We start from the raw sequence: 25,704 nt of genomic DNA, 5'->3' as shown, positions 1-25,704 counted from the left end.
GATAAAAAGGGAGGCAATGACCACATTTCATTTAATGCTCAGCTAAGGAAATGGCAACCCACTCCAGCACTCTTGCCTGGAGGATTCCATGGATGGAGGAGCCTGGTAGGTTACATACAGTCCGTGGGGTTGCAAAGAGTCGGACACGACCGACTTTCTTTCTTTCTACAGTTCCTTTTGGAGAAGGAAACGGTAACCCACTCCAGTGTTCTTGCCTGGAGAATCCCATGGGCAGAAGGGCCTGGTAGGCTGCCGTCTATGGGGTTGCAAGGAGTTGGACACAACTGAGCAACTAAAACAAAAAAACACACAAGAGCATTTAAGTGACGTCGCTCAGTCGTGTCCGACTCTTTGCGGATCGACCCCGTGACTGTAGCCCACCAGGCTCCTCCGTCCATGGGATTCTCCAGGCAAGAGTACTAGAGTGGGTTGCCATTTCCTTCTCCAGGGGATCTTCCGCACCCAGGGATTGAACCCAGGCCTCTCGCATTGCAGGCAGACACTTTAACCTCTGAGCCACCAGGACAGACCCCAAGAGCATTTAGGTTGAACCTAAACTCAAATGCCAACTGAGGATTAAATGGAGTCACTTTTTTTAGGCATTGAAGTAATTTAAGCATTCTGTCATTGTTGGCTAGCAGTTTTCTTAGACCTAATTCAGGTCATTAAAGGTAACGTGAAGTAACTATGGACTTAATGCTTTATGCTGTGTCATAATGCAAAATGGCTATGCCACAGAAGCAAGGGCACTAACCTATTACTGTGAGACCTGTCCTGGAGAGGTCAGCAACCTGTGATTGCCAAAAATTCATCTCACCATTACAGTGCACACCCTACGGGGGACTGTCTGAGCTCATTACCCACCTCTGCAGTTGACTGCCTCTGAGACTGGGTAAGTTACTTTACTCTCTGTCCCTCAGTTTCATTACTCAAAATACGGGGATAGTAATAGCTCCTACCTTTTTAGGTGGTTCTGAGGATCAAGGACACTAACTCACACCAGGTGCTTCCTGGACACCCTGCCACACGTTTCAATCTTAGATTTAAGAACTCTGTCATTCAGTTGAGCTTACTTATATCCATCTGAGCTCAGTCTGACCCCTGACATATGCTTTGTTTGGAAGGCCAGTTTTTCTGCTAACTGGGAGTGTGTGTGCATCAGCTCAGTCACTCAGTTGTGTCCAACTCTGCTATTCTATGGATGGTAGCCTGAGAGGCATCTCTATCCATGGGATTCACCAGGCAAGAATATTGGAATGGGCTGCTATGCCCTCCTCCAGGGGATCTTCCCAACCCAGGGACAGAACCCTCGTCTCCTGTGTCTTCTGCACTGCACATTTGCCATTGTGCAATCTGTGAAGCCTGTGAACTGGGAGGACACTGTATAAGAAGTGGTCTTTCAAATTTTATCAATTTGTCTCTCTTTTGCTCATGTTCAGATTTTCTAAAGTATTCACAGCCAAAGGGGCCTCCCCAGAATATTGGAGCCCTAACAGGGCAATGCAAGAGCTGCAAGAATCCCTTGGTTGGGAAGATTCCCTGTAAAAGGAAATGGCAACCCACTCCAGTATTCTTTCTGGGAAAAATCCCGTGGACAGAGGCTCTTGGCAGGTTACAGTCCATGGGGTCACGAAGAGTTGGACACAGTTGAGCACACACATACATACATTAACAGGGCAAAGTCAAGCACAGTTTCTTTTTTAAATCCTGTAATTCTGATCACAGTCCCAACCAAGCACCTGGATCAAATTCAAAGGGCAGTGGAGCAGGGCATGAGCAAAGGGGGTCAGATGAATTTCAGAAAAACAAACCATAAAGCTTCTTTGCTGTGAATCCACTAATGCAAGGATGACCAGTTCTAAGGAATGGGACTCGATCCCCATTGTCTTAACTCACAATACCCTTCAGGGAGAGGGGTGGAAGCTGCCAACAACATTCCCACATTTCTTCAGAATTCCTACAAAGAATGGATCTAATGATAACAGTCTGGGGGACAGTGCGGGAGGGCATGGGTACTTGCTTACAGTTTCATTTACAATAGCAAATAGATTTGTTTTACTTAGTAGCATATTTACTTCTTTACTTGCAGGGCCGCATAGCAGGTACTCATGAGAATGAGGGCCAGTGTCTCCCAAATTGCTCCTTGCTTACTGCCACTTCTCTTGTTTCCCACTCTATGCCAACGTGGCAAATTATTAATACATGAAGAACGTGCATTAATTATGCTTTAAGGGTATTTTGAGAATTTCCTATATTCCCACTCTCCCCTTCCCCACCAAGATCAATGAGACATCCTGGAATATTTCGAAACCAGGTTTTGTCTAGATGTCTAGAAAAGGGAAAATGCAGGCCATAGAAATGCTATTTGACCAGAGCCATTCTCCTGATTTTAAGAACTTCCTTTTGAATTTTCAGCTAAATACTCCAATATAACAGGCATGTCTCATCCGCTAGATTGACATGTTTCTCAAGAATGAGCCTAAAACTGCTGACTAGTAAGATTATGTATGCTCCAGTTCAGTTACAGGAGTTCTTGAGTGACGGGACTTGCAGTAACTTTGCTTTACTGGGCTTTTGCTTCCCAGCTCCTCTACACAGTAGGGGCTGGACACACAATGACTGTTACTGTTTCTAGGTATGGGTGCTGGTTAAGATGTTCTGCATGCCAGGTAGTGGCTAACTCAAATGCCTTGGAGCTGGTAGATGACAAGACAGAGTCCCTGGAGTACATCCCCAACTCAGTTCTACTTTATTGCTGCTATGTAGGAAAGGCAGGAGATTTTTAGACATTCCCACATTTTCACAAGAAGCCAGAAATTCAGAGTGTTGTACAAAATCTCCTGAATTTTAAAGGTGGCAAATTACTAAAATGTTTTAAAAGGACAGCATGGATGACCAAGTAGGTAATTCACAACCTCTAACCATAGAAGACACCCTGGAACATTTGCACCTGACCTTTAAAGATTTGGTGACCTTGGAGCACTCATGATATTATTTTAGTGACCTATATTATTATTTGCTTGGGTACCTAAAGGCTTGGCTATTACACATCCATTATCTCATTTCATCTCCACAATAACACTGATTTAGGGACTAGTACTATTTCCATCCCCAGATGAGAAAACAGTCTTAAAGAGTTTGAGTAACTTACCCAAGGTCCCAAAGCAAGTCCACCTTGGGGATTTGTCACAGGGCAGTCAGGCCCTCCAGCATGGGGCTCTACTGGCACCTCGGGCCTAAAGTCCTGGAACTCCACTGAGCCCACTCAGACTAGGGATATTACTACATTCAAATCCTATGTGGTAGGATGTTGACTACTCCAAATACAAAATGTATTTAATTCTTCTCCTTTAGTGAAAGAGTGTTACAGTTTTGCAGTGTTATAGTTTTGCCAATAAATATCTAAAACTAGTCATTCAAAAAGCTACTGTGAAACAATTTCATGCCATGCATTCAAATGTCTGGACTTGCAAAATTTGGCATACAGAGTGCTGTGCGAGGCTGCCAAACACAAGAGAGGAATAAGGGGAAAGGTGAAGCATGGAGCACTACCGCGTTTTTGTTTTCCCATGACAGTAGTGAGAACTAGAGACTGTAAAGGGGGAGGAAAAATCTGTGTGGAATTGCACAGAGCCAGTTTTCTTTTTTTAAAAAATTACTTATAACAGTAAATAGTTACCAAGCAACTGTAACCAAGTTACTACATCCATGGTGAAAATACAATACACACACACACACACACACACACACACACACGCACAATCTTTCCAATGAATGGCCCCTGATTCATTTTCTCCAATCCTTACTATCATCACTCACAGATCTGCAGTAGCTTTGATATCATCATTCCTTCCAGTGAACCAGAGGGAAAGAAAAAGTGGTGTGACTGCGGTATGTGAGTGTGAGAGAGAGAGAGAGAGAGAGAAATGGAGCAAGACAGTTAGAAAGGGAGTCAAATATTTTGATCAGTTACCCCAGCAGCAGGCTTAGACACATTAGCTTCGGACCATCTGATACATTTTAAGGGGATCGCTATTAGTGGGGAGAAAGTAATGAAAGACTGAGCAGCCTCTGCCATAAAGCAGTGGGGTGCTGTGGTTACTCACAAGGGCTCTAGCACCAGACTGCCAGGTTTGGATTCCAATTTCTTTACTTACTAGCTAGGTTTTCTTTTCTCTCTCTCTCTCTCTCTTTTTTTTTTTTTTTTTTGCCTTTTGGTCATGCCACAAGGCTTACGGGATCTTAGTTCTCCAACCAGGGATTATACCAGGTCCCTCAGCAGTGAAAGCATGGGGTCCTAACCTCTAGGCCACCAGGGAATTCCCTAGCTAGGTTTTCTTGAATGCAATGCCTAAACTTGATAAGTTTTAGTTTCCTATCTATAAATTGGGTTTTTCTATAAATTGACTCTACATCATAGGGTTGTTGTGAGGATTAAACAAGTTTAAATAGATTAAAAATTTAGAACAGTGTTGGCGCATAATTAGAACTCAACAAATATCAACTTTAATGCTATCATCTCTCCCAGTGAAAAACACTGGTAACTCAAGAATGCTGACCACTGGTGTTTCTCATCAAGGATGATGTCACCGCTAGTCTGGGAAATTCACAGGTGAGCTGTTCTGTTTTGTTAGGTTTTGGCTCGGTTGTCACAATGATTGGCAAGCACTGCCAACACTCAGTGGGTAGGGTTAAGGTTGGGGTTAGACACTAGATGTTCTACAATTAATGGGTCAGCACAGTGGTGAACTGCCTCACATCCTACACAGCTTTATATATCCTCCCAGTCTTCATGTAGGTAAAAAAAAAAAAAAAAAAAAAACTTTGATTATCTGAACCTGAAGCCTAATTCCATTTTACATATAAATGCAAAATATTTTTCTGCACAGCTTAAATATTACTAAATTTTCCAGGAACACAACTATCATGTAAATCAAGCGAAGTTAAACTTCTTGTTGCTCAAACAAACCCTTCCCTGAGAATAGTTGTTCAGACCCTTCCAAAGAACAGTTCACATTTTGCAAAATTAGATGACCAACAACGATTTGAGTCAAGCATACCTGTGTCAGCCAGTATCTGTAGCTATCAGAATCACAGGGCTTCTGTGTGTACTTGGGAGATTCCAACTCCATCATGTCGTCCAAGGGAGTTACATCTGACCAATTACCTATTGGAACTGATAGTGGTTTTTGTTTTTCAATTTTTTTGTTTTTTAGTGTATAAATTACTTCCCTTTTATTTCTCTTCTACATGAGCATTTGAATATCAGATTCTTTTTTTTAGGTTATGCATATAGATATTATATATGCATGCATGCTAAGTCATTTCAGTCGCGTCCGACTCTTTGTGACCCTATGGACTGTAGCCTGCCAGGCTCCTCTGTCCATGGGATTCTCCAGGCAAGAATACTGGAGTGGGTTGCCATGCCCTCTTCCAGGCGAAATTCCTGACCAAGGGACCAAACCCATCTCTCTTGTGTCTCCTGCACTGGTAGCCAAGTTCTTTACCCTAGATGTTATATTATCTATGAGTTTTGTTTCAGGAGAGCAAAGGGAATAAAAGTGTTTGTTATGAAAGGGGATGTTGGACCGTAAGTGATGGGAGAACCATACTCACAGAGCCCATGATTTAAAGAGAATTCATTAACTGACAGATTATGTAAATAACAAATTCTTTAAATTAGTTGAGAGATGTTAAGTATGTCAGCTATGTTGGTAATTGATGTAGCAGACAGAATAATGCCCCCTACCAAGATGTCCACATCCTAATCCCCAGAATCTATAAATGTGTTAGATAACAAAGGAGAATTAAGATTGCATGTAAAATTAAGGTTTCTAATCAGCTGACTGTAAGCTAGGAATTATTCAGGTGTGCCCAATGTAGTCACAAAAATCCTTAAAAGTGGAAGAGGGAGGCAGAAGAGTGAGAGTCAAGGAAGGTGCGATTATTAAAGAACGGTACTGCTGCTGCTGCTGCTAAGTCGCTTCAGTTGTGTCCGACTCCTAGCGACCCCATGGACTGCAGCCTACCAGGCCCCTCCATCCATGGGATTTTCCAGGCAAGAGTACAGACAGATGCAACACTGCTGGCTTTGAAGATGGAAGAAAGGGGCCGTGAGCCAAGGAATGCAAGTAGCCTCTAGAAGTTGAAAGGACAAATAAACACATTTTTCCCCTGAAGCCTCTTGAAAGGAACACAGTCCTGTCAACTGAGCAGGCTGACAGACTACAGTCCAAAAGATCATGCAGAATCGGAAACAACTGAAATGACTTAGCTCACACAGCCTGCAGGATCTTAGTTCCCTGACTAGGGATTGACCCTGGGCCCTTCACAGTGAAAGCACTGAGTCCTAACCACTGGACTGTTGGGAATTCTCCATTTGATTTTAATTCAGTGTCCCTCACCAACCCCCACCACCCCCAACCTCACCACCTAAAACCAAAACCAATAAGCACCTCCTAGCGCTTAGTACTCTTTTCTCTTGGTAGTAATTATTCATTTTAGAATATCGATGCTGCCATTGTATTACATTTAACTCACATGTATAAAGACAATTTTTATGCATGTCTCTCTTAAAATTTTATTTATTTATTTTTGGCTGCACTGGGGCTTCACGGCTGCATGGGCTGTCTCTAGCTGCAGTGAGTAGGGGCTACTCTCTACTCGTGCTGTGCAGGTTTCTCATAGGAATGGCTTCTCTTGCTGCAGAGCGTGGGCTCTGGGGCACATGGGCTTCAGTACTTGCAGCTCACCTGCTCCAGAGTATGGTCCCATAGTTGGGGCGCACAGTTTTAGCTGCCTCTCGGCATGTGGGATCTTTCTGGACCAGGGATCAAACTGGTGTTCCCCGCATTACAAGGCAGTTTCTTAACCACCGGACCACCAGGGAAGCCCGAGACAATTTTATTTTTTTTTAATCAATTTATTTTAATTGGAGGATAATTACTTTACAATATTGTGGTGATTTTTGCCATACATTGACATGAATCAGCCACAGGTACCCATGTGTCCCTCCATGCTGAATGCCCCTCCCCACCCCATCCCTCTGGGTTGTCCCAGAGCACAGACTTTGGGTGCCCTGCTTCATGCAACGAACTTGCACTGCTCATCTGTTTCACATACGGTAACATACAGGTTCACTGCCATTCTCTCAAATCATCCCACCCTCACCTTCTCCCACTGAGTTCAAAAGGCTGTTCTTTACAACTGTGTCTCTTTTGCTGCCCTGTATGAGGGCAAATTTTAAGACAAATCTGAAGTTCTTAAAAAGAAGAGCAAGAGAATTCCCTGAGTGGTTGGAACTTGGTACTTTCACTGCTAGGGCGGATTCAGTCCATGGCTGGGGAACTAAGATCTTGCAAGTGTGTGGCACAGCCAAAAGAAGAAGAAAAGAGAGAGAGAGAAATAATCTAAAGGTAAGGGGGGAAAGGTAGGGAGAAGAGTAAAATGCAATTATGGTGAACACGATTAGGAAGAAAGTTGAAAGAGCATGAAAACAAAACAAAAAATGTAAAAAGAAGAGGGAGAGAAATGTGGTGGGAAAACAGCAGGGCGCAAAGTGAAATATCTCCCCCTTCCATCTGTAAGGTTCACTGCCTTTTATTTCTGCCCCTCATCTCCACACAGAGCAACACCCCTGGTCACAGTGCCCTTTGGCTTCTTTCTGAATCAGTCTTGAGTTTCAATCCGGCTTCCCTGGTGCCTCACATGGTAAAGAATCTGCCTGCAGTGCAGGAGACACAGTTTGATCCCTGGCTCAGGAAGATCCCCTGGAGAAGGGAATGGCAACCCACTCTAGTATTCTTGCCCGGAGAATCCCAGAGGTGCCTGGCAGAACGCAATCCATAGGGTTGAAGAGTCGGACAGGACTGAGTAACACGGATGCTCAATGGACCTCTGATGCCCCCTGCAGGTCCGCCAGGCTAACTGCTCACTCTCTAGCTTTCTCCTTTAAAGTAATGTATCAGATGGTACTTAATCTTTACAGAGAAGATTAAGTACCTGTATCCTGCAATGTGATAGAAGAACTACAGGCTTCAACAAGTGTATGTTTCCAGAAATGATACTGAGATTATGCCTTGGAATTACCCATGTTTATTAAATGAGAGATTTTGCATATTGTCAAAAAGAACTGAGTTCAAATTCCTGCTCTATAACTTACTAACTGTATGATCCTGGGAAAGTTCATAAATCTCTTGAAGCTATTTCTTCACCTTTAAAATGAAGATATCAAGACATACTTTATCACTTTCTATGAGATAATTAAGTGAGATGTTATGAACATAAAGTGCCTCATTCAATATCTAGTACCTGGTAGCTCCCCAATAAGTGGTAGCTTTTATTACCTTATTTTAAAAACAAAAACAAGCTTCCCTGGTGGCTCAGCTGGTAAAGAATCCACCTACAATGCGAGAGACCTGGGTTCCATCCCTGGGTTGGGAAGATCCCCTGGAGAAGAGAATAGCTACCCACTCCAGTATTCTGGCCTGGAGAATTCCATGGACTATATAGTCCTTGGGGTTGCAAAGAGTTGGACACAATTGAGCGACTTTCACTTTCAAAAAGAAAAATAATGTGTTAAGATCTCTATATCCATTGTGATATTAGAAACCAAGGAAATGTAAATAAGAGTCTTCTGTTCTTTATTCTTCTTCCCTCTATCCTCCTCTCTCTCTCCCTCTCCCTGCCGTCTCTTTCCCTCTATACTAGGGGCTTCCCTTGTGGCTGAGACAGTAAAGAATCTGCCTGCATTGCTGGAGACCCAGGTTCGATCTCTGGGTTGGGAAATCTCCTGGAGGAGGGAATGGCAACCCACTCCAGTATTCTTGCCCGGAGAATTCCAAGGACAGAGGAGCCTGGAGGAATACAGTCCATGGGGTCACAAAGAGTCAGACACAACTGAGTGACAAACACATTCCATAGGAAAGATGGCTATGGTTTCTGTGGTTTCTGCTCTGAAGTGAGAAATTCTACAGCTACAGCCCTTGCTTCCTGCAGCTGTCAGCTCCCCTGTGAGAAAGCACTATCTTCAGTGTGACTCATTTTTCCACGACGGCCCTTAGAACTCTACATACTTTTGTCTTGCAGCCCTAGAAACTTGGCAGACCTACAGACTTTTCACACAATAGATTCCTATGCCTTGAAACCTGCTTTCTCCGACCTTAATCCCACTGTGGGGAGGACACAGATACTGCTCATTAGCTACTCTCAATATACCACTGGCAAAGCACCCCAAAAGCAACAATTCAGAAATCCATCCCCTCTGCTATTCCATGAGATTTGATGGGGACAAGCCCTGTAGTCCAGGTTTCAAGGAGAGCTAGCTAGGATAGGCATTTCTGAGATAGTTTAAACTGCTAAACATACTCCGCCGTCCTTTAGCATATTTAGTCTTGCCATGGATATAAGCATTGGAGAAAGACAAGAGGAGCATCTTACTCTTCTTTTATTTTTTTAAATTGGAGGACAATTGCTTTACAATGTTGTATTGGTTTCTGCCATACAACATGGTGAATCAGCTATAGTATACTTGTGTTCCTCCCTCCTCAGCTTCGCCTGCACCCCGCACTCCATCCCACCCCTCTAGGCTGTCACAGGGAACCGGGTTGAGTTTCGTGTGTTACACAACAACTTCCCAGTAGCTCTCTATTTTACATGTGGTAATGTATTTGTTTCAGTGCTACTCTCTCAATTCGTCCCACCGTCTCCTTCCCCCACTGTGTCCACAAGTCTCTGTCTCAGGGTGTGCCTCTCTACTCCTGCCCTGCAAATAGGTTCATCAGTACCATTTTTCTAGATCCCATATGTGTTAGTATACACTATCTATTTTTCTCTTTCTGACTTACTTCACTCTATATAACAGGCTCTAGGTTCATCTACCTCACTAGAACTGACTCAAATTCATTCCCTTTTAATGCTGAGTAATATTCCATTGTATATATGTGCCACAACTTCTTCATCCATTCGTCTGTTGATGGACATCTAGGTCGCTTCCATGTCCTAGCTATTGCAAATAACGCTGCAATAAACAGTGGGGTTCATGTGTCTTTTTCAGTTCTGGTTTTCTCAAGGTATATGCCCAGTAGTGAGACTGCTGAGTCATACTCTTACCCCCCTTTTTACAGAAGAGGACAGAGTCCCCAAGATCTCATTTTATATATTAATATACGTTAGTTCTTATATACTCAATTTGGAAACCAAAAAGATTAAATAATGGAGCAATCTTTCTCTGTAAGGCCCAGAAGACTAAATTTTGAAGTTCTTCTAGGCCCCTAATAAGACAGTGGTTATCAGCTAAAGGTACAAACTATTAGGTATTGAGATATGCATACCTCATAGCTTATTGAGGAAAATTAGCCTTAAAGTACATTCGGAAATAATGGTGTATAAAATTTTCCTAATTCCTCAAAGGATGTTTCTAATAGCCAAAAATTTTACCTACTAACCAGAAATTCAGAAGATTCAGAATGGAAAAATTAAACAGGGCATAATCTATAAACATATTGATCACTATTTTGTATACTTGACACTAATATAATATTATAAATAAATTATGCTTCAAATTTTTAAAAGTAAATGGAAGAAATAGGTAATTATCTAAATATATTTGTGGCAGGCAGAATAGTAGGTCCTGATAGATGTCTACATTTAGTCCCCAGAACCTATGAATATGTCACCCACATGGCAAAAGAGATTTTGTCAGAAGTGATTGCATTGCTGCTGCTGCTGCTGCTAAGTCGCTTCAGTCGTGTCCGACTCTGTGTGACCCCATAGACAGCAGCCCATCAGGCCCCCCCATCCCTGGGATTCAGGCAAGAACACTGGAGTGGGTTACCATTTCCTTCTCCAATGCATGAAAGTGAAAAGTGAAAGTGAAGTCGCTCAGTCGTGTCCAACTCTTCGAGACCCCATGGACTGCAGCCTACCAGGCTCCTCTGTCCATAGGATTTTCCAGGCAAGAGTACTGGAGTGGGGTGCCATCGCCTTCTCCAAGTGATTGCATTGCTACTGCTGCTGCTGCTGCTAAGTCGCTTCAGTCGTGTTCGACTCTGTGCGACTCCGGAGACGGCAGCCCACCAGGCTCCCCCACCCCTGGGATTCTCCAGGCAAGAACACTGGATGGGGGTGCTATCGCCTTCTCTGAGTGATTGCATTAAGGATCTTGAAATGAGACCCTGGGTTGTCTGCATGGGCTAAAGGTAATCACAACAGTCCTTAAGTGTGAAAGAGGCAAGCAGAACAAGTTAAAGCAGTTGTGAAGACAGACAGGTTGGAATAAGTGAGTGAATAAGTTCAGTCTCTCAGTTGTGTCCAACTGTTTGTAACCCCATGAATCGCAGCACGCCAGGCCTCCCTGTCCATCACCAACTCCCAGAGTTTACTCAAACTCATGTCCATTGAGTCGGTGATGCCATCCAACCATCTCATCCTCTGTTGTCCCCTTCTTCTCCCGCTTTCTATCTTTCCCAGGATCAGAATCTTTTCAAATGAGTCAGCTCTTCACATCAGGTGGCCAAAGTATTGGAGTTTCAGCTTCAGCATCAGTCCTTCCAATGAATATTCAGGACTGATTTCCTTTAAGATGGACTGGTTTGATCTCCTTGCAGTCCAAGGGACTCTCATGAGTCTTCTCTAACACTACAATTCAAAATCATCAATTCTTTGGTGCTCAGCTTTCTTTATTCAACTCTCACATCCATATATGACCACTGGGAAAACCATAGCTTTGACTAGACAGACATTTGTTGGCAAAGTAATATCTCTGCTTTTTAATATGCTGTCTAAGTTGGTCATAGCTTTTCTTCCAAGGAGTAACTGACTTTTAATTTCATGGCGGCAGTCACCATCTCCAGTGATTTTGGAGCCCCCCCAAATTAAGTCTGTCACTGTTTCCTTTGTTTCCCCATCTATTTGCCATGAAGTGATGGGACCAGATGCCATGATCTTAGTTTTCTGAATGTTGACTTTTAAGCCAACTTTTTCACTCTCCTCTTTCACTTTCATTAAGAGGCTCTTTTGTCCTTTGCTTTCTGCCATAAGGGTGGTGTCATCTGCGTATCAGAGGTTATTGATATTTCTCCCGGCAATCTTGATTCCAGCTTGTGCTTTATCCAGCCCGGCATTTTGCATGATATATTCTGCATTTAAGTTAAATAAGCAGGGTGACAGTATACAGCCTTGGCATACTCCTTTCACAATTTAGAACAAGTCTGTTGTTCCATGCCCAGTTCTAACTGTTTCTTTTTGATCTGCCTACAAATTTCTCAGGAGGTAGGTCAGGTGGTCTGGTATTCCCATCTCTTTAAGATTTTCCACAGTTTGTTGTGGTCCACACAGTCAAAGGCTTTGGCATAGTCAGTAAAGCAGAAGTAGATGTTTTTCTGGAACTCTCTTGCTTTCTCAATGATCCAGCAGATGTTGGCAATTTGATCTCTGGTTCCTCTGCCTTTTCTAAATCCATCTTGAACATCTGGAAGTTTACAGTTCATGTACTGTTGAAGCCTGGCTTGGAGAATTTTGAGTGATATACAATTGCTGGCTGGGTGCTCAAACCAAGGAATACGGGCACCCTCTAGAGGCTGGAAAAGGCAAAGAAACAGATTCTCCGCCCCCAAACCTCCTACCCTGCTTACATCTCTATTTTAGTAACTCCATGAGACCCATTTCAAAGTTCTGACCTCCAGAACTACAAGATAATTCTCGTCATTTTAGGCCACTATGCTTGTTTGTTTGTTACAGCACCGTAGGAAAGTATTTTGGCTATTAAAGTTAATGTGCAGTTTTTGTGAGAAAATATTGATCAAGGTGAAAGTGTTAGTCTTTCAGTGTGTCCAACTCTTTGTGATCCCATGAACTGTAGCCCTCCAGGCTCCTCTGTCCATGGAATTCTCCAGGCAAGAATACTGGATAGGGTAGCCATTCCCATCTCCAGGGGATCTTTCCGACCCAGGGATTGAACCTGAGTCTCCTACTTTACAGGATTCTTTACTGTGTAATCCACCAGGGAAGCCCATATTGATCAAAACTGTCAGCAAATTCTGTGATGTTCTTTTTGTGTGTGCTCAGTGGTACTATAGAGGTTTCTCAGGTAGCTCAGTGGTAAAGAATCCTCCTGCCAGTGCAGGAGAATCAGGAGACGCAGGTTCAGTCCCCGCATTGGGAAGATCCCCTGGAGAAGGAAATGGCAACCCATTCCAGTTTCCTTGCTTGGAAAATCCCGTGGACCCACTCCAGTTTTCTTGCATGAGAAACCCATGGACAGAGGAGCCTGGTGGGCTACAGTCCATGAGGTTGCAAGAGTCAGACACTACTTAACAACTAAACCACCACCACCACCATAGAATTCCCTCCATGAGAACTTATGTACAAATCCATGTCTTAAGGTCTCAGTACCAGAAACAGGTAAGCTGTTTCTAAGCAGAGGGTTATTTTGTTAAACTCTTTTAGAAATACATAATATATCTATCACATTGATACATTTGTCAAAAACCACCGAACTACAAGGAATGAACCCAAATATAAATTATGGGCTTTTGTTGATATTAACACTACTGGTTCATCACTTATAATCAATGTACCACTAATGCAAGATGTTAATAGTACAAGAAACTAGAGGAGAGGGAGTGTATGGTGTTATGCTCCGAGCCCGTATCTTCAAACTGACCGAGAGAGCAAGTCCACCACAGTATTGCAAACGCCAGAAGGGAGTTTGTTTATTCCTAGCACGCTAGGGCCCAAGTCTCATCCCACACAAGGGAATCTGACAAGAGCCGTGAACAAAGGAGTATGGCGGCTTATATACAGGCAGTTCTTTGTCTCAGTTACAGGAGTAGCTGGTGTTACATGATTGGCCAGGCAGGATGAGCGCATATCCTGTCTCTTTCTGGTAAACACGACTCAGGTCCTAGAGCCTGTCGTTTGGTCCCTAACATTCCCCCCTGTCCTTAGGTCCTATAGAGGAATCTTCCTCTCTGTCCTGAGACACAGTTTGATATTGTTGTCGAAGCACAAACAGCTGTACGGTACTTATGCGTTCCTTTACAAAGGCTACAAGTCTATTGATAATGCATGGGCCAAAGGTAAGCATCAGTACAAGTATTAGCAGGGGTCCCAGCAAGGTGGAGATTAGGGTGGTCAACCAAGGGGATTGTTGAAACCAAGATTCAAACCATCCCTGTTGAGCCTCACATTCTCGTTTACGTTGGGCTAGTCCTTCTCTCACTTTGGCCATAGATTCTCTAACTATTCCTGTATGATCTGCATAGAAACAGCACTCTTCTCCTAGGGCAGCACAGAGTCCCCCTTGTTGCAGAAAGGGCAGATCTAATCCCCTCCTGTTTTGCAGAACTACTTCAGATAGAGAAGTTAGAGACGATTCTAAATGACTAATAGATTGCTCTATACGGGTAATGTCTTCATCTATGGCCGCTCTCAGGGAGTTAAATCCTTGGCCTTGCAGGGACAGAGCTGTTATTCCGGTTCCAGCCCCGGCTATTCCAAGACCGAACATAGTTGCTATGGTTATGACGGTAAGAGGTTCCCTCTTAACTTTATAAGTTCTTTTTGGAGGATTTAGAGTTGATTTCTGGGCCCAATAATCATATATTGCTTTCTCTGGTCGGTACAGAATCTTTGGCATGACAGCCACCATAACACAGAATTCTTCTTTGGGGTCAAAGATTGAGCTATGCAGGCATGGAGTTAGCCCCGTGTGTGAACAGACCCACCATCCCCCCATTTGAGGTATTAACCATTTAGCTACAGGCAAATCATCAGGCTCGACGACATGCACACAAAGTGGAGACTTCGCTGGTAACACCGTGCCCGTGCATAAGCCCTTTCCCCATACCTCTTTCATCGTCAGACCCACCTTTCGGTCCCCCCAATGACATTGAGGAGGATCGGTGCTGTTGGCCAAGTCATAAGAGGCATTGAGGCCTACTGCTTCGTAATAAGGGGGAATTAGGTTGTAACATAACCAACAAGATTTAGTTGCCTCAGGATGGATCTGATTCAGGGTGGCATAAGCTGCACTAATCAGCTTCCATAGGGGATCTATTTCAGCGAGCCCTTCTGCTTCGGGACTCACTGCCAAAGATGTTGGCATGGAAGTCGTTAGGCGGGGGTTACAGCCAGCTTTTCTACTTTGTTGGGCCCGATACTGTGTACAAGAATTGGCTCTAAGACCTGGCTCATTACTATAATCCCTTTCCCATCAACCCCAAACCCTCCTGATTCCCTCGTCTGTAGTCCCCAAGATAGCCAGAGATCCAGGTCCCCTCTCTTTGGCTTTTTTTCTGGATTGAACCTTATTCTGACTTGTGCATAATTGCAACTTTCACAGCTAAAAGTTGGATCTCCAAGGACCCTAGGGAGGGGCTTGGCGAATGAGAAATTAAGTAAATCTCGATTTCCTACTTCCCAGCGCTGAGGTCCATCATTAGAAGTACCACAATCCCAAGTTTTACAATAAGAGTCTTGTGCCCCCCCACAGGTCTTCCAGGCATGCCCGGGTGCGCCTGGGCGCACCTGGGCATGCCCAGAACCCTTGTTCTCGGAGATAACCCCTAGCCCAAGGCACATTTACCATCGGCTTAAGGTACAAGTCTGGCCACCATGTGTTTGGTGGATGTATTGCGGTAGTGGAGTTTAGCACCTCTCGTGTTAGTCCATTTTGCAGCTTCCAGGTGATTTTGACGGGTTGATGCGGGTTCACGCTGGCAACTCCGGAGCAGAGTAACTGGGTCATCCACAAGAGGGCCCAGCCGAGTTGTCCTGGTCCTGTTGGCGCCTTCGAAGCTTTAGCCTCAAGGGGTTGGACGGGTGCAGAGATGCTTCCCATTCTTTCTTAGCATCTTCTTGCTCTGCTGAAGCAGCTGGGTGCACGTGGTTGCAATGCACCCAAGGCCCGATACCGTCAACCTTTAGGGCAGTTGGGGTGGTAAGAAGAACAACATAAGGACCCTTCCATTTGGGTTCTAGTGCCTTGGTTTGGTGCCTTTTGACCCACACCCAGTCTCCTGGGCCAATGTCATGTGAGGGAATAGTTCCCTTATTTTGACCCACATGTATTTCCCGGAGCAGTTTCCAGACACGAGAGTGCACCTTGCTTAAGGCCAACAAGGCCTCTTGGAGTTGCCCCAACGTGGGAGGCGGTAGTTTCTTCCCTTCAAATATTGGACATACAGGGGGAGGTCTCCCATACAGAATCTCAAATGGGGTCAGATTAAGTTGATAAGGAGTAATCCGCACACGGAAGAGGGCGAAGGGAAGGAGGGTCACCCAGTCCCCGCCAGTCTCTATAGCCAATTTAGTTAAAGTTTCTTTTAGAGTCCGATTCATTCTTTCTACTTGCCCTGAGCTCTGTGGACTGTATTCACAACGTAACTTCCATTTAGTCCCCAGGGCTAGGGCAAGGCTCTGAACTATTTGACTCACAAAGGCAGGTCCCTTATCAGAGCCGATGGTCACTGGCAGGCCAAACCTGGGAACTATTTCTTCTAAAATCTTTTTTGCCACTATCATCGCGGTTTCTCCCTTTGTAGGAAAAGCTTCTACCCACCCTGAGAAGGTATCTACCAACACTAACAAGTACCGGTAACCATACTTGCCTGGCCTTACCTCGGTGAAATCTATTTCCCAGTGTTGCCCTGGTCCTTCTCCCCGATACCTCAGTCCTGCATGTTGTCCTTTTCCTGGCCTCATCTGTTGACACGCCTTACAAGCATGCACTATGTTCTTTACAGTTGTCTGGTGCCAGGGAAATCGCAGGCGCGCAGTTTGAAAGAGCATCAGAGTCTTCTCTTCTCCCAGATGAGTAGACAAATGTAAATGCTCACATAGTTGCCGTCCCAACTGAGCAGGGAGTATCAAGTAGCCGTCTGAGTCTCGGTACCATCCATCTTTATCTTTTTGAAGGTTGGTGTGTTTTTGGATCCAAGCAAAGTCTGTGGATGAATACTCAGGGGTTGGGGGCAGAGTTCCCATACCTGGAGGTGGAAGTCCGATCGCCAACACAGGGGTGATGAAATCTTCATCAGCTGCTTTTCGAGCTGCCAGGTCTGCCGGCACGATTCCCTCGTGCCGTGGGGCTGTCACCCTTCTGATGTCCAGGTACGTGTACTATTGACACAGGCCGAGGCATCTGTACAGCCTCTAAAAGTCTATGGATTTCAGGCAAGTTCTTAATTTCTTTTCCTTCAGCTGTCAAAAACCCCCGTTCCCGATATATCTGGCCCTGGATGTGTACCATGCCAAAAGCATAGCGACTGTCAGTGAAAATAGTTATTCTTTTTCCTTTGGCTCTCTCTAATGCTTGAATCAGGGCAATTAACTCTGCCTTTTGTGCTGAGGTATCCGGGGGAAGGGCCTCTGCCCATATCGTCCGTCCAGAGTCATCTACTATTGCGGCTCCCGCCCGTCTCTGTCCATCTTTTACATAACTGCTGCCGTCTGTGAACCATCTTAGCTCACTGTTATCCAGTGGAGTATCGGCTAAGTCCTTTCGCATTGCTGTTACCCCGGCCAGTATCTCATCACAATCATGGAGGGGGCTATTTTCCCCCGGATTGGGCAAAAGAGTGGCCGGATTTAGAGTGCAGGGCGTTTGGAAATGAATCCGTGGGGTGTCAAGTAGCAAGGCCTGGTAGTGCGTCAAGCGGGCATTAGAAATCCATTTACCTGGGGGTTGCTTTAAAACTCTCTCTATGGCATGAGGAGTGTAGACCAAGAGTCTCTGTCCATAAGTCAGTTTATCAGCATCGTGGACTAAGAGCGTGGTGGCCGCGATGATACGGAGGCAAGGTGGCCATCCGGCTGCCACTGGGTCCAGTCTCTTGGAAAGGTAAGCTACAGGTCGCTTCCATGGTCCCCATCTCTGTGTTAGTACCCCTTTTCCTATCCCCCGCTTTTCATCTACAAATAATTGGAAAGGCTTAGATGGATCAGGGAGGGCAAGGGCAGGAGCCTCTAGCAAGGCTCGCCTGAGCTCTTGGAAGGCCTCTTTCATTGGCTCAGCCCATTTCCAGTCCTTGTTTTCTTTGGTCCCCTCATATAGGGGCCTGGCCTTTTCTGCAAACCCCAAGATCCATAACCGGCAATATCCCATCGTTCCCAGACATTCTCTCACTTGTCTAGGGTTAGCCGGCTCAGGGATCTGGAGGATGGTTTCTTTCATAGCCTGTGTTAGCCCCCTCTGGCCCTGTTTTATCTTATAACCGAGGTATGTAACCTCTTGCTTGGCAATCTGGGCCTTTTTGGCACTAGCCCGGTAACCTAAAGTCCCCAAGGTTTGGAGAAGGTCACCTGTTGCCTCTTGGCACTCTTTCTCTGTAGCCGCCGCCAGCATAAGGTCATCAACTTATTGTAATAAAACAATGGTAGGGTGTTCAACCCGATACTCACGGAGGTCTTCGTCCAGGGCCTCATTAAATAACGTGGGCGAGTTTTTGAAACCCTGTGGTAAGCGAGTCCATGTCAGCTGCACAGGGGTCTGACCACCGTCTTCCTGCCATTCGAAGGCAAAGATCTCTTGGCTTGCGGGGGCAAGAGGCAAACTAAAAAAGGCATCTTTTAAATCGAAAACAGTGTACCAAGTGTAGTTTGGAGGCAAGTTGCTTAGCAATGTATAAGGGTTAGGAACCGTAGGATGAATATCACTCACCCGTTTGTTGACTTCTCGTAGATCTTGAACCGGTCTAAAATCAGTTCCCCCAGGCTTTTTCACAGGCAACAGGGGAGTGTTCCATGGGGACCGGCACCTTTTCAGGACCCCAGCGTCTATGACGTGTTGTATATGAGGAGTAATTCCTTGTCGAGCCTCCTGACTCATGGGATACTGTCGTACCCTCACTGGGGACGCACTGGCTTTCAGTTCCACAATGATAGGGGGCCTCTGTTTGGCTAGTCCCATTCCTGCAGTTTCAGCCCAGGCCTGAGGATATCTTTGAACCCATGGTTGTACTTCGGGGCTTATTGTCGCTGGGGCCTCTGGCAAGTAGAGTCTGTATTCATCTTTTAATGCCAGAGACAAGACCTGAAGAGGATGCCCGGTCCCATCTAAAACCGACACTTGTCCGTGGTCGAAATGAATTTGGGCATTTACTTTAGACAGTAAATCCCTTCCCAACAAGGGCGCTGGACACTCAGGTATCACCAAAAAGAATGGGTCACCTGGTGGGCCCCCAAGTTCACATGCTGTTTTGTAGTCCATCCATATCGTTTAGTCCCGGTTGCTCCCTGCACCCAGCTACTTTTCTTAGACATGGGTCCATCTTTTTGGCTTAAGACTGAGTACTGGGCTCCCCGTGTCCACCATGAAGCCAACCGGTTTCCCCTCCACATTTATAGTTACCCAGGACTCGGGGAGGGGCTTCGAGCCCTGACACCCCTAGTCGCTATCCTCACCCGCGTAGAGTATATGACTGTCTGGAGAGGGAGTCTCGTTTTTGGGGTTCTTGGGCTCCTCTTTTAGATTTTTTGGGGGGCATTTATCTTTCCAATGTCCAAACTCTTTACAAAACGCACATTGGTTTTTCTCAAGCTTACGCCTTGTCGTTTTTTCTTCAGTTTTTGAGTCCAGTGTTTTCCCTTTCTGGAATGTGTTTTTGTTTTCAACCCCAGCAAAAAATATCTGGGCCAGCTCTTTTTGATTTTTATGGTTTTCTTCAGCTCTAAATTCTCTTTCTTCTCTTCTAATGCGGTCCTCTCTCTCTTCTGGGGTCTCTCTCTATGATTAAAAACTCTCTCGGGCTGCCCTCACTAGATCTTGCAAGGATTGTTCATTTAACCTCTCTATCTTTTGTAATTTTTTTCTAATATCGGGGGCTGCTCGATTTACAAATGCTAACATAACTGCCGCTCGTGACTCATCTGCCTGTGGGTCCATAGGGGTATACTGTCTAAAAGCTTCCATTATCCTTTCAAGGAAGGTTGCTGGGCTCTCATTTGGTTCCTGCCTCACTGAATTGATATTGGCCAAATTAGTTGGCTTTCTGGCGGCCGCTCTAAGGCCGGCCATAAGAGTCTGACGGTATACCCGGAGACACTCCCTACCTTCAGCGCCGTTCGAAGTCCCGGTTGGGTCGCACCAAGGGGAACCCCTCCTCAATGAGGTTAGGCCTGTATTGTGGGCCTCCCATCCACCCCTGGCACATTCTTTTGAGCTTCTGACAGGATCCGCTCTCGCTCTTTCTGTAGTGAAAAGCACCTGTAACAGTTGCTGACAATCATCCCAAGTGGGATTATGAGGTAAAAAAGGATAGACTCTAACAGATCAATAAGACCCTGTGGTTTTTCAGAGAAGGAGGGAGTCTGGGGTTTTCCAACTGTACAAATCACTAGTGGAAAAGGGCCAGTACTGATATGTCCGCTCTCCACCCTCTCTGGCTGGTCCTGCCCGGACCGGGAATCGCGGTGAACAGTGGAGGAGGGGACTTCCGGGTCTTCTTCCGCTACATTGGCCTTTTCTCTTGTTTTTCCCCGAGTTCCCTGGGCAGGGCCCCCTTCTCTGGGATGAGCTGAAGGCTCGGTTCTCCTCCTGGCTTCTCCCGATGAAACCTGTGAAAGCCAAGGGCGGATGTGGATCCGCATACGGGTGTGGGAACAATTCGGTCTCCAGATCTATCAGATTAGGATACAGAGAAGATTCCTGGAATACCGGCTTTGGTCGATTTTCATCCGTTTTTTCTTCTTTTTCTTCGGAAGCCTTCATTACTAACACCTGTGGGCTTGGTAAGGTTGGAGTTGGGGGAAGAGGGACAGGAAGGTTTAGGAGGAGCGAGAACAAAGGGTTTAAGCCATTCTGCGCGGTTCCTCACTAGATCCTGCAAGACCAGAATGTAGGGAGTCTGATCTGGGTGCCGGCAGGACTAGGAGTAAGCACCCTCTCTTTAACTGCCTGGATAATTTGGGGATTGAAGGTTCCCTCTTGTGGCCATCCGACGTCAAAGGTGGGCCACTCGACAGAACAGAAAGTCACCAGTTTGCTCTTCTTTACCAGTAACGAAAGATCCTGAGCTTTAGACTTGAAATCAGAGAAGTGGTTAATCATAAAAGATAAAGGAGTAGAAGTTGTTCGTCCCATGATCACAGAAAAGTACACTGGGAGCCAACAGAGCACACAAAGAGCCAGCCGCAGACACCACAAATAGACAAACAGATAACAAACACAAGGTGGCCACCGACAATGCACTCAGTCTGACCTGCAGGATGTTCACAGAGCCAGCTGCCTCCCCAGCACGAAACCAGGCCCCGGCCCTACGCTGAAATAATCCAGTATCAGAGCTAGCTGCCTCCCCCAGCCACGAAACTAGGCCCCGGGCTTACGCTGACTTAATCCAGTATCCAGAGCCAGCTGCCTCCCAGCCACGAAACTAGGCCCCAGGCTTACGCTGACTTGCCTCTGCACTTTACAGCCAGATGCCTCCCCAGTAAGATACTAGGCCTCCGGACTTAATCTGGGCTTTCTGCAACATTAGCACCGGTGCTCAGAGCTCTTATCTCCTAACGAGGTTACTCCCTTCTACCAGGAGAGTTGTCCTCCCCGGCGGGACGGAGATCCCAGACGAGCCCCCAGATGTTATGCTCCGAGCCCGTATCTCCGAACTGACGAGAGAGCAAGTCCACCACAGTATTGCAAACGCAAAGAAGGGAGTTTGTTTATTCCTAGCGCGCTAGGGCCTAAAGTCTCATCCCACACAAGGGAATCTGACAAGAGCCGTGAACAAAGGAGCATGGCGGCTTATATACAGGCAGTTCTTTGTATCAGTTACAGGAGTAGCTGGTGTTACATGATTGGCCAGGCAGGATGAGCGCATATCCTGTCTCTTTCTGGTAAACACGACTCAGGTCCTAGAGCCTGTCGTTTGGTCCCTAACATTCCCCCCTGTCCTTAGGTCCTATAGAGGAATCTTCCTCTCGGTCCTGAGACACAGTTTGATATTGTCGAAGCACAAACAGCTGTACGGTATTTATGCATTCCTTTACAAAGGCTACAAGTCTATTGATAATGCATGGGCCAAAGGTAAGCATCAGTACAAGTATTAGCAGGGGTCCCAGCAAGGGAGATTAGGGTGGTCAACCAAGGGGATTGTTGAAACCAAGATTCAAACCATCCCTGTTGAGCCTCACATTCTCGTTTACGTTGGGCTAGTCCTTCTCTCACTTTGGCCATAGATTCTCTAACTATTCCTGTATGATCCGCATAGAAACAGCACTCTTCTCCTAGGGCAGCACAGAGTCCCCCTTGTTGCAGAAAGAGCAGATCTAATCCCCTCCTGTTTTGCAGAACTACTTCAGATAGAGAAGTTAGAGACGATTCTAAATGACTAATAGATTGCTCTATACGGGTAATGTCTTCATCTATGGCCGCTCTCAGGGAGTTAAATCCTTGGCCTTGCAGGGACAGAGCTTTATTCCGGTTCCAGCCCCGGCTATTCCAAGACCGAACATAGTTGCTATGGTTATGACGGTAAGAGGTTCCCTCTTAACTTTATAAGTTCTTTTTGGAGGATTTAGAGTTGATTTCTGGGCCAATAATCATATATTGCTTTCTCTGGTCGGTACAGAATCTTTGGCATGACAGCCACCATAACACAGAATTCTTCTTTGGGTCAAAGATTGAGCTATGCAGGCATGGAGTTAGCCCCGTGTGTGAACAGACCCACCATCCCCCCATTTGAGGTATTAACCATTTAGCTACAGGCAAATCATCAGGCTCGACGACATGCACACAAAGTGGAGACTTCGCTGGTAACACCGTGCCCGTGCATAAGCCCTTTCCCCATACCTCTTTCATCGTCAGACCCACCTTTCAGTCCCCCAATGACATTGAGGAGGATCGGTGCTGTTGGCCAAGTCATAAGAGGCATTGAGGCCTACTGCTTCGTAATAAGGGGGAATTAGGTTGTAACATAACCAACAAGATTTAGTTGCCTCAGGATGGATCTGATTCAGGGTGGCATAAGCTGCCTTAATCAGCTTCCATAGGGGATCTATTTCAGCGAGCCCTTCTGCTTCGGGACTCACTGCCAAAGATGTTGGCATGGAAGTCGTTAGGCGGGGGGTTACAGCCAGCTTTTCTACTTTGTTGGGCCCGATACTGTGTACAAGAATTGGCTCTAAGACCTGGCTCACTACTATAACCCCTTTTTCCCATCTCCTCCTGATTCCCTCGTCTGTAGTCCCCAAGATAGGCCAGAGATCCAGGTCCCCTCTTTTTTGCTTTTTTCTGGATTGAACCTTATTCTGACTTGTGCATAATTGCAACTTTCACAGCTAAAAGTTGGATCTCCAAGGACCCTAGGGAGGGGCTTGGCGAATGAGAAATTAAGTAAATCTCGATTTCCTACTTCCCAGCGCTGAGGTCCATCATTAGAAGTACCACAATCCCAAGTTTTACAATAAGAGTCTTGTGCCCCCCCACAGGTCTTCCAGGCATGCCCGGGTGCCTGGGCGCACCTGGGCATGCCCAGAACCCTTGTTCTCGGAGATAACCCCTAGCCCAAGGCACATTTACCATCGGCTTAAGGTACAAGTCTGGCCACCATGTGTTTGGTGGATGTATTGCGGTAGTGGAGTTTAGCACCTCTCGTGTTAGTCCATTTTGCAGCTTCCAGGTGATTTTGACGGGTTGATGCGGGTTCACGCTGGCAACTCCGGAGCAGAGTAACTGGGTCATCCACAAGAGGGCCCAGCCGAGTTGTCCTGGTCCTGTTGGCGCCTTCGAAGCTTTAGCCTCAAGGGGTTGGACGGGTGCAGAGATGCTTCCCATTCTTTCTTAGCATCTTCTTGCTCTGCTGAAGCAGCTGGGTGCACGTGGTTGCAATGCACCCAAGGCCGATACCGTCAACCTTTAGGGCAGTTGGGTGGTAAGAAGAACAACATAAGGACCCTTCCATTTGGGTTCTAGTGCCTTGGTTTGGTGCCTTTTGACCCACACCCAGTCTCCTGGGCCAATGTCATGTGAGGGAATAGTTCCCTTATTTTGACCCACATGTATTTCCCGGAGCAGTTTCCAGACACGAGAGTGCACCTTGCTTAAGGCCAACAAGGCCTCTTGGAGTTGCCCCAACGTGGGAGGCGGTAGTTTCTTCCCTTCAAATATTGGACATACAGGGGGAGGTCTCCCATACAGAATCTCAAATGGGGTCAGATTAAGTTGATAAGGAGTAATCCGCACACGGAAGAGGGCGAAGGGAAGGAGGGTCACCCAGTCCCCGCCAGTCTCTATAGCCAATTTAGTTAAAGTTTCTTTTAGAGTCCGATTCATTCTTTCTACTTGCCCTGAGCTCTGTGGACTGTATTCACAACGTAACTTCCATTTAGTCCCAGGGCTAGGGCAAGGCTCTGAACTATTTGACTCACAAAGGCAGGTCCCTTATCAGAGCCGATGGTCACTGGCAGGCCAAACCTGGGAACTATTTCTTCTAAAATCTTTTTTGCCACTATCATCGCGGTTTCTCCCTTTGTAGGAAAAGCTTCTACCCACCCTGAGAAGGTATCTACCAACACTAACAAGTACCGGTAACCATACTTGCCTGGCCTTACCTCGGTGAAATCTATTTCCCAGTGTTGCCCTGGTCCTTCTCCCCGATACCTCAGTCCTGCATGTTGTCCTTTTCCTGGCCTCATCTGTTGACACGCCTTACAAGCATGCACTATGTTCTTTACAGTTGTCTGGTGCCAGGGAAATCGCAGCGCGCAGTTTGAAAGAGCATCAGAGTCTTCTCTTCTCCCAGATGAGTAGACAAATGTAAATGCTCACATAGTTGCCGTCCCAACTGAGCAGGGAGTATCAAGTAGCCGTCTGAGTCTCGGTACCATCCATCTTTATCTTTTTGAAGGTTGGTGTGTTTTTGGATCCAAGCAAAGTCTGTGGATGAATACTCAGGGGTTGGGGCAGAGTTCCATACCTGGAGGTGGAAGTCCGATCGCCAACACAGGGGTGATGAAATCTTCATCAGCTGCTTTTCGAGCTGCCAGGTCTGCGGCACGATTCCCTCGTGCCGTGGGGCTGTCACCCTTCTGATGTCCAGGTACGTGTACTATTGACACAGGCCGAGGCATCTGTACAGCCTCTAAAAAGTCTATGGATTTCAGGCAAGTTCTTAATTTCTTTTCCTTCAGCTGTCAAAAACCCCCCGTTCCCGATATATCTGGCCCTGGATGTGTACCATGCCAAAAGCATAGCGACTGTCAGTGAAAATAGTTATTCTTTTTCCTTTGGCTCTCTCTAATGCTTGAATCAGGGCAATTAACTCTGCCTTTTGTGCTGAGGTATCCGGGGGAAGGGCCTCTGCCCATATCGTCCGTCCAGAGTCATCTACTATTGCGGCTCCCGCCCGTCTCTGTCCATCTTTTACATAACTGCTGCCGTCTGTGAACCATCTTAGCTCACTGTTATCCAGTGGAGTATCGGCTAAGTCCTTTCGCATTGCTGTTACCCCGGCCAGTATCTCATCACAATCATGGAGGGGGCTATTTTCCCCCGGATTGGGCAAAAGAGTGGCCGGATTTAGAGTGCAGGGCGTTTGGAAATGAATCCGTGGGGTGTCAAGTAGCAAGGCCTGGTAGTGCGTCAAGCGGGCATTAGAAATCCATTTACCTGGGGGTTGCTTTAAAACTCTCTCTATGGCATGAGGAGTGTAGACCAAGAGTCTCTGTCCATAAGTCAGTTTATCAGCATCGTGGACTAAAAGAGCGGTG

At 46.0% G+C, this 25,704-nt stretch overlaps 1 protein-coding gene across 1 annotated transcript; it reads right to left on the bottom strand.

The window, feature by feature from the left end:
* LOC108635654 (protein NYNRIN-like) lies at positions 15,880-19,400 on the bottom strand (the record flags this gene model as incomplete). Its single annotated transcript, XM_018046583.1, is given in 3 exon segments — positions 15,880-16,988; positions 17,071-19,161; positions 19,164-19,400. Coding segments are annotated over 3 exon segments (3,378 nt in total), but the record flags the coding sequence as incomplete, so codon positions are not given.

The sequence above is a fragment of the Capra hircus genome, chromosome 3 (assembly GCF_001704415.2).
Source record: "Capra hircus breed San Clemente chromosome 3, ASM170441v1, whole genome shotgun sequence".
Classification (NCBI taxonomy): domain Eukaryota; kingdom Metazoa; phylum Chordata; class Mammalia; order Artiodactyla; family Bovidae; genus Capra; species Capra hircus.
The sequence above is the reverse complement of the archived record's forward strand: the minus strand, read 5'-3'. Positions and strand labels throughout refer to the sequence as shown.